Source organism: Necator americanus, chromosome X (assembly GCF_031761385.1).
Source record: "Necator americanus strain Aroian chromosome X, whole genome shotgun sequence".
NCBI lineage: Eukaryota > Metazoa > Nematoda > Chromadorea > Rhabditida > Ancylostomatidae > Necator > Necator americanus.
In genome coordinates, this window is record NC_087376.1 from 19813921 (window position 1) to 19823201 (window position 9281).

General features: G+C 41.8%; 3 protein-coding genes across 4 annotated transcripts; 1 reads left to right on the forward strand and 2 right to left on the reverse strand.

Annotated features, from left to right (window-relative positions):
* Nucleotides 1–280: 280 nt before the first annotated feature.
* RB195_024261 (uncharacterized protein) lies at nucleotides 281–934 on the forward strand (the record flags this gene model as incomplete). The annotated part of the gene is made up of 4 exons (XM_064211967.1): nucleotides 281–312; nucleotides 557–659; nucleotides 721–840; nucleotides 926–934. 4 exons carry the CDS (start codon nucleotides 281–283, stop codon nucleotides 932–934), a joined length of 264 nt encoding a protein of 87 aa, XP_064067848.1.
* Nucleotides 935–4771: 3837 nt separating this feature from the next.
* Nucleotides 4772–5377, reverse strand: RB195_024262 (uncharacterized protein; the record flags this gene model as incomplete). The annotated part of the gene is made up of 1 exon (XM_064211968.1): nucleotides 4772–5377. The coding sequence occupies one exon, from the start codon at nucleotides 5375–5377 to the stop codon at nucleotides 4772–4774; it is 606 nt and encodes a 201-aa protein (XP_064067849.1).
* Nucleotides 5378–5740: 363 nt separating this feature from the next.
* RB195_024263 (uncharacterized protein) lies at nucleotides 5741–6647 on the reverse strand (the record flags this gene model as incomplete). 2 transcript variants are annotated; one of them, XM_064211970.1, is made up of 3 exons in its annotated part: nucleotides 5741–5977; nucleotides 6039–6485; nucleotides 6534–6647. In XM_064211970.1, the coding sequence occupies 3 exons, from the start codon at nucleotides 6645–6647 to the stop codon at nucleotides 5741–5743; spliced, it is 798 nt and encodes a 265-aa protein (XP_064067850.1). The 2 variants fall into 2 exon arrangements, with proteins under 2 accessions (XP_064067850.1, XP_064067851.1); XM_064211969.1 differs by lacking the exon at nucleotides 6534–6647 and having other exon boundaries at nucleotides 5961–6368.
* Nucleotides 6648–9281: the final 2634 nt, after the last annotated feature.

Consider the following 9281-nt stretch of genomic DNA (forward strand, 5'->3'; position numbering starts at 1 on the left):
ATATACATACCACACGACGTAATATGTGGCCTGAGTCCAAATGAACATCGTTCAAGTGAAGAAGAAGTTGGTATGGATCTTGAGGAAGCAATTTGAGAAAAAAACTTGCCTTTTATTCATTTTTGCCTTGCCCAATGCTTTATCACTTTCCTCACGATTTCATCTGTTTTCATGCTGTTCATTGTACGTGTACTATCGCAAGTTTTTTTTTTTTGATTTTAACTTGCTTTACTAACATTTCACATATGGACTGAAGGTTGAAGGAAACTTTTATGCTTGAATGAAGTGTATTTGTATCAACCGATTCATCAAGTTAGTGTTTTTATACTCGCAAACAAGTTTTCCGTAGATGTATTGGTTTCAGAAGGATTAAAGGCTTGGCTGACATAGGGCGGTTCCGAACGTTGTCGACCATGTAGTTGCAGCGAAATCTCTTTCTAGAGGAGGAAGCCCACCGATACTACTACACTTACACTGCAAGAATTTTTATTCAATAAATTACCCGAGTTACTTACGCGGAAGGAAAGATGGCATATTATTTCGAGATGTTGTCCAGATCTGCATTAAATGTTGCAAAACTTCCTCGTCACAAAGAACGACAGACGACGACGGAAAAGGGATGTTTCATGGAGCCAAAAAAGATAAACAAAAGAAGAAAGGTTTCAGTGAAGAACAAAATGCTTATTTTCTTTTCAGGTGCTTTTTTGGCACTATGGAAAGAGATACAATCAACAAAATATTGCCGGCACCACTGGTAGATTCATGAAAAATTACGATGGACTTGAATTTGTCAAATATTTTGAAGTCGCTCAAGATTGCGTATGCAGCTTCTTTGAAGGGGTAATGCGCTGACACCAGCATTAGAAAAGAGTGGAGGGAAGCAAAAGTAAATTTTAGGCTTTCTAATATCCAATAGGCTTTCTAGGCTTTCTAACAAGCAAGTAGCGGCCTCCAAACGATTGAGAACGTATCAAATGGAATGAAATCAAAAGGAAATGGAATGAAAGTCGTGTTAATAATGTTGTTACAATAAATAACGTTTTAGTACATTTGAGGCACGTCTATTTTCTTCAGTTACCTCTGGGAAGCACTATAGTGATTAGCCCGCTCCACTTTGTTAATTTGTGTCGCACTCTTGGATTCTCTTCTCTCATGGATACACTAGCAAGCAAAGCGCATCTACGCTGACAATTACTTGTCAGCATGGATGTATGCGACACAATGTAGAGGTAGTAAACAAAAATTGGGGATTTGCACCTTTATCCATAATGAGGAAGTTTAGAATTCAATAGAATTCAATAGAATTCAATAGAATCAACTCCAATCTTTGTATTCAAATTAACCATGCCAACGAAACTATCAGACTTGAAAAGATACTTTCGAAACCAATGAAACTGCCCTGTTCCAAAGTTTTATTTTTTATTAGGGAGACGAAACCCAAGATCTACCATACAACAAAATGGTTGCGAATGGGTTCTTGCACTCACTCTAAGTGCAGTAAAATTAAGCTAGACGAAATAGTTCCTGAGTTCGAATGATTCCTCTATATGCAGGGATTTGTGGTAGCACGTGCGATGGTATAGCATGCGGTTGCTTCCTACCAGTTCCGGCATGCACGTTTCTGATAGTAGCCCATGTTCCGAAGAAGTCACACACTATCTATGAAGTAGTAAGTTGCATGGAATGGCATCCAGTAGTGCAAATAGGTGTTGATTTCATGATTCATAATAAAGATAAACTGAAAGCATTCAGTTTACAACTTTATGTTACACAAAAGTATGACGAATTGTCGCTGGCAGTGATTTCTTTGCAGAAACCACATTCTTCATTGATGTACAAAACATTGGCTGCAGCCCCATGATGGAAGCTATGATGCTACAAGATTACTATCATTTTCCTGTTGAATGTGAATCAAAAGCGTCTACTCTCAATGCTCTTGTAAACTGCACAACTAGCATGATCTGCTCCTGCGATAATATGAAAGCACCGTAATCTACTCAAAACCTATACGATTCACTTCAAAATTTAAGAAAACAAGTATCAAATGTAATGCCAATACGCACTCGTTCACAGAAATTTTCAGCAATGACAAAGAAATCTATGCGCTGTCTAAGGAAGGAGAGATCACTCTGGCTATAGAATCTAATTTGCTTATTAGCGACACCGAGTACATAATCAATCAACCATGTGAGATCTTGGCTCTTGTGATACAGCCGTAGGCGCAAGAATTGATTTTCTTTGCAAGTCATGAATAAACTCGTGGGTTACAATACACTGCGAGAATCTCGTCTTCCCCAGTGAGTGTGGTCCAGAAAACAGCTTCTTGAAAGTTTTTTTAGATTTTGAGTATTCACAAGCGTGCCACACATCGTGTAATGGCAAGAATGTTACCTTGTTCTACTAGGAACACTCTCGTATCATCTAAGAGAAAACAGAAATTTGCTCTCGCAAGCACAAATGCAAGAACTAGATTTAGATAATTTATTTCTTAATTTTGGTCTACCTTATCTAAATCCACTTATGAATACCATAGAAATCACTGGCATGTAGCCCTCACGGTTTCATGTGCGTCAGTTCTAGCCACTGGTTTGAGTATTTATTTGGACCCACAATACTCTTGCCCTTGGCCAAAATAACGCTGTCGTTAAGACTCAGCATAATTACATTCGTTTGGAGAATCGCATGCTTGTCACTGAGCTAGTTTAGGACAATTTGCAAATACAGGCAATGATCTAAGTCCATACATTATATAAATACACATGTTTCATTTTATATATAACAAATATTTTTTGTTTTATATATTTACATCATAATTCTCATCTACAAATTTTACATCTGTACCTTTAAATTACATTACATTTGCATCTAAATTCGCAGCAAACGTTCACTTACTTTTAAGAGGAGAAAAACAAAAGAAAAAAAAAAGAAAAGTAGCAAAAATTGGAACAACTAGAAAATAAGAAAAATAACTAGAAATAAGGAAAACTGATAACTGAAGGTACAAATTCTCTATAATATACTTTAAACCGAATTAGTTTCTACAGACGACGAATTGAGCTATTGGACTTTGTTCGAATTCGTACAGATCTTGATCAGCTGAAAACATAAAATATTGCACCTCTTCTCGGTGCCATATTTTGATAGCCATCAAGGAAAACCCTGAGCTACAAATTTTGTAGTTTTTCTGGTTTCCTCAAAAGCTTCTTGAGAAAGGTATGAAAATGGGACGCAAAATCTAAAATCTTTTCAACTAGGTTTCAAAAAATTAGGAAGATTAGAAACGACGCATGTTGCTCAATTTTAGACAAGATTTATCTCTACATTCGCAGAAAATTGCATTGCATGAAATATACTGTGAGCGTCCGTATTGAGAAACTCGTGAAGCCTACTTTGCCCTTATTTTTTCCCTATCGCCAGCTGTAGATGTCTTTTTTCTTCTAGTAATATCAAATAGAAAATAGAAATAATAATATTAATAGGAACAATAGTAAAATAATAATCATGATGTATAATAACGGGCTTATTCTGTCACATGTGTGTGTGTTCGTGTCAGTCACGAAATTCAAAAAGGGGGGTGCGACGGGTCCACCGGCGTGGAGTTGTATCGACGCTAGAAGGCTACAAAATGGGGTGTGACGGGTCCACCGGCACCAGATACCTATAGAAGGAAGTGTGACGGGTCCACCGACACCAGATACCTATAGAAGGGGGTGCGACGGGTCCAACGGCGCCAGATACCTATAGAAGGGGGTGTGACGGGTGCACCGACACCACATACCTAAAGAAGGGGGTGTGACGGGTGCACCGACGCTAGAAGGCTACAAAATAAGGTGTGACGGGTCCACCGGCGCCAGATACCTATAGAAGGAAGTGTGACGGGTCCACCGACACCAGATACCTATAGAAAGGGGTGTGACGGGCCCACCGGCGCCAGAAACCTATAGAAGGGGTGCGACGGGTCCAACGGAGTCAGATTGCTACGCCGGTGCCAGATTGCTATAATATGGGGTGCGACGTATCCACCGGCGTCGGTGGGCCTGGTCATTGGTGCGCAATAACTTAGTGTGCATGACGCAATGGATAAATGGTTGCAGCCGTTTCATAGCCGTGACCACTGGGCGCTTTGCTCTTCACCTTTATGATTCCTCCGCGTGCCTATTTCCTTCTTCGTTCGCCTCAAGTTTGTAGCATGTCGTTCTCAGAAAGTGGAAACACGTATGCAAACGCACGCTTAAATAGTAGTAAGATGTTTATGTGATCTGACGTGAAATGTTATCTTTATCAGTAGGATGATGTCTTTCACGTCATTTTATGCCAAATCATCATTCCTTGATAACTGTACATAGAAAACAGGAGGAAAACTCATATTTCGCGTGTTACTTTTAAATTTTGTCTATAATGCACTGATAAGGAGTATTTGAAGCTGAAGCTCGAATGTTCTCCAAATGTAGAACTGACGCGTTTAGAAACAAGACTATGAAATCTTTCGCATATATATATATATATATATATATATATATAAAAGAAGAAAGATTGTTAGAGATACACAAGTCCAATTTCATAGAACTAATAACACTAATATTAATTTTCGTTGATCAGCGAAGGGGAGCGAAGCAAACGCCACAGAAAGTCTGAAGTCCGGCTTTAGTCGGACGCTCAGACTGGTAATAATAATAATAAAGATAGAGATAATAATAATAACAAAGATAAAGATAAAGATAATAACAATAATAGCAATAATGACTTACTTGACTTAATCGGCAGGCTGATGTCATCGCCTGACTCGATTACCTGCATCTTCGCCGAGGTGCGCCGTCCTTGAACACAGCTCTGCCCAACCTTCTCGATCTTCTGCGAGAGCTTGCACAGAATCAATCCATTCGTCGCTATTCCATATTCTGCGAAACCTTACGTCTCGCCTGAACTGCCTATCCACGCCGAGTGTCCTCAGGTCCTCTTTTACCTCCTCAGTCCAAAACTTCCGTTTTTGGCCAGGTGGCTTCTTCCAGCTCGAACCCGACGAACTCTTCAGAACTCGTTGGACAAGGCGATCTGCTGGTCTCCTTAATATATGACCAAAGAAGCGAAGACGATTTACTTTAGCCACTTTCGATGGTGGTGAAAGATGTTGGTGTCTTCCACGTGTCATCCGTCGGTATACCACATCAATTTCTGCGTAAAGATTCTCACTGTGGCATACCCTAGGCCAAAAGTAGTCAAGTAGCCGCCTGAGCAGCTTTCGTTCCGTGCAGTCAAGCCTCTCCATAACCGTTGATGGTGCTGCCCACGTCTCCGATCGGTACATCATGATGGAGCGAATTGCGGATTGGTAGACTCGCAGCTTGACTTTGTTGGTGATGGGGTCGACCACAGACATTTCGTTAAGGAGTTAAATGCAGAAGTGGCCTTAGCGCATCTTTGCTGAACATCTCTCTCGTAGCTGCCGTTGTTCTTCAGCATACAGCCCAGGTAACAGAACTCATCGACGAGTTCTATCGGTTGTCCGTCCACCCTGATTCCCGTTCGTGGTCTCGAAGAGATCCACATCTGCTTGCATTTATCAGGGCGTGGGCGTAGTCCGTAGGCTGCAGCCAGCTTCGATGCAAGGTTGACAACATGCTTAAGTTTTTACTGCTTTCCGCGAATATAACAACATCGTCGGGGTACTCGAGGTCAGTCAAGGGGCACTCTGATGGTGCTAGAATGATATAGGGAAGACACTGATCTACTGTTCTTCGCATTATTCGTCGATGGCGAAATTGAACAGGAAGGGTCCTGCCACTGCCCCTTGTCTTACTCCAGCTGCCACTTCAAACGGTGTTGTACATTCGGCTGGTGTTCGAAGTGCAGCAGTTGTTCGTTGATTCATGTCATCAAGCAAGCGAACGAACTTTCCTGGTACTCCATCGGCGCGAAGCGCGTTGAGAAGACGGCCTCGGTGAAAAGAGTCGAACGCGGCTTCAAAGTTCCAGAAACGCTAGTTGCATTGGCTTCGAATACCGCTGCCAGATTTCGATCACTCTCCTGACGATGAACACCTGATCAATCGTAGATCGGCCAGGACGAAAGCCAGCTCGCTCGTCGCGTGTCGTTTCTTCGCGATGTTTAATGAGTCGGTCCAGGATAATGCGCTCCAGTACCTTATACATAACACGCAGCAAAGAGATTCCTCGATAATTTCTTGGGTCCATGACGGATAACTTCTTGTGGAGGGGAATTATGATAGCGTGTCTCCACGAATCAGGTATCCTTTCGTTTATCCATATTGAACAGATGATCTTTGTCATCTCACGAATCCCAAACGGAAGAAGATATTTTAACATTTCTGCGCCAATCCCGTCGTCTCCACTAGATTTTCCATTCTTCATTTTCTGAATACAGACCAGGACCTCCGACTTGGTCGGTGGCTCCTCGTTAACCGCATATGTCGGTCTATGAACGTGTTTGAGTTCAGGAGCTGACGGTGCTAGCCGGTTCAGCAAGGTCTTGAAGTGTTCCTTTCAAATTGGAAGGGTTGCTTCACCGACAGCTACCCCATTAGCAGTGCTGAGGACATGGGAACATCTTTTCATTTTGCCGCTATACTGTTTTAGTAGAGCGTAGGCATTCCGCGGGTTCCTGTCCTCCCACGCCTTCTCAAACTCCATCGCACTTGACGTCCACGTTATCGTGGTTTTGTTGCAGTTGACGACGCAGCTTCCTTCTAAGACGCTTTTCCTGGTTGAAGTCACCAGTGCTGCGCGCGACACATACAGAATTGTATGTGGATTTTGTTTCCGCAGATGCGAAGGCAAACTTCTTTTACGGCATTAAAACCAGAAGTGTTTCCTTTGCAGCGTCCTGGTTGCACTTTGTAAAGGAATCCGCATCGCTAAGCTTCTTCCTGGTCCGTACCCCAACATGAATAGACATACGTTGGCGGAATTTTCTTCTGCATTCATCGTCTTTCAGACCTGCCATTTCGATTTTCGGTTGAAGAGGAACTCCTCGGTTTCTCTTGTGGAACCGTATCTTCAAGCTGAGAAGAACTGGACGGTGGTCAGAGTCGAACGTGACGTCCCAAATAACTCTAGATTTTCGGATATCTGACTGAGGAATGTTCCTCGCCAGAACCTAGTCGAGCTGAAGTTTAAGAGTCCTCATCTTCCGCTTGCGCTGTTCTTCAGGCGTTAAATGGGTTGACCCCTGCCATGTGAGCTGATGGCGTCGATGATTCCTCTTAAACGTAGAAGCGATGTGAGACCCATCTGTTCGCACAAGTCGACCAAACGGTCACCGTTTTCCGACGTGCTCTCCGCTGTATAATACCATTTTACCTTACTGCTCCTCAGCGATTTCCGTAGGTACCTGAGCAGTTACGATCCAGAGCTTACGTCCTCTGCGATCCCGTAGAAAGGCGCATCTAGACGACGTTGAGCCAACTCCCTCCACCAGGTTCTTGAAATCTTTCCTCACAGCTTTCGAGCAGCCACCTTCTTTGTTCTCATCAGCATCGCCACAGTATTATATGGTGTAATTTTGGATGCTGATGATGGGCCGATCTCTCATGTGTGTTTCCTGCAGTGCAGCAAAAGGCACACAGAGATATCGCAGAAGTCTGGATAGAGCGGCTCGTTGAAGTTCACTCGATAGTGTTCTGCAGTTCACCGTGACGAAACGAATGTTTGTTGCCAAAGATTTCATGCTCCCTTCATGCAGTTGACCTTTCAGGTTATGGGCTTTGGCGGTGTGCTGGACGACCTTTTTGCAATGTATGGGAAGCTTTCGCCATATAACAGTGCAGGTTATATAGCTCGTACGTCCCCAATGCATACACTCGAACGCCTGATGGAGTTTAGTTAAAGCAGGGCCACCACGTGCAGGTAGCAATCAGACTCGTATACGCGGCCAAATAGCAATAATAATAATAATAATAATAATAATAATAATAATAACAATAATAATAATAATAATAATAATAATAATAATGGCAGCATAATAAAATAGTAATAATAGAAAAGTTGAAAAGAGAAATAATTTTTTGAGTGAAAAATTAAAAATTCATCGCTGTTTAATAAAAAATTTTCTCACTAAACTCTTTAACGCTGGATGCAAATTTCTCACTTCTGTCAGGGATTGACCACTCCACTATAAATAACTGTACACCACGCTGGGCCATCCACCGACCTCGTCTATTACCACAGAGCCTCTCACCAAAGTACGCCTTAGATCACTAGAACTAAGCTTTGCACCCTCTAATATGAGTTTTTAACAACGACTACTTTTCATCCTTTCTTCTCAGCTCCCCTCATTTCTTTCCTCCTCTTCACACACTCGGTACGATCCACCTCCTACGACCTCTTCGTTGAGGAAATTCCAACCCAACTACATTTTACCCGCTCATTTGTCCTCCTTTTTGTGATTTTTTTCTGCTTCGAAGAACCAGTATGTAAACATGAATCCAATGTTCCGGGACCGTATTGATCCTATTCTATCCTACCTATTGTGAGCAATCCTTTGATGTAATAGGGAATTCGTATATAATTTGCCAACATGATGAGGATCACGTTTGTATAGAGAACGATCCATCTCGGCTCCTACATTGTCTATCAACAGTACATCCAGAAAATGTTCACTTGTCCTGCTAAAGCACCATCATGTTATATAATAGGGTGCTTATTCCGTGTGTATCTGTGTGCTTGTCTGTGTGTCACGAAAATACTTCACGAAGACGTAAATCATTGCATCTGCGGAAGCCACCCGCGTTGCAGGCGAGCATTCTACCACTGAACCATTGCTATGAGATATAGCAGCGCATCTAAAACGCTTGATAGGACAGGTTACTTTTAGTGATATGTGAAAGAGAGCACATAAACATTAATCAGGATGTTCATCCTTTTTTACAATTCTCAATTTTTCAAAGCGGTGAAACTAAGTAGGTAGCAGTGGATAGCCATCAGATTACACAGATAGGTTGTTTTTGTTTCGAGCATTCATAAATCACAAATTTATCGCACTCTCTCCCGAAAATCCTTCTAAAGTTTTTCAAAGCTCGTGTACCTCTTTCCTGCAGAATTCACAAAGCTAATGGATTGTGATTTATGATTATTTTTTTGAGATATCATCTCTTATGACGATGTTTTTGCAAGTTTTCCTGATGATGTTCAAAAATAGCAATTACTTCTCAAAATTTCGTTACAGAGAAGATATGTGATGCTCAAGAGCTTAACTTAAACATGACACAAAAATCAGCTGTGAAGGTGTATTATACCCTCAGTCTTAACATTAAATCAGATCCTTTC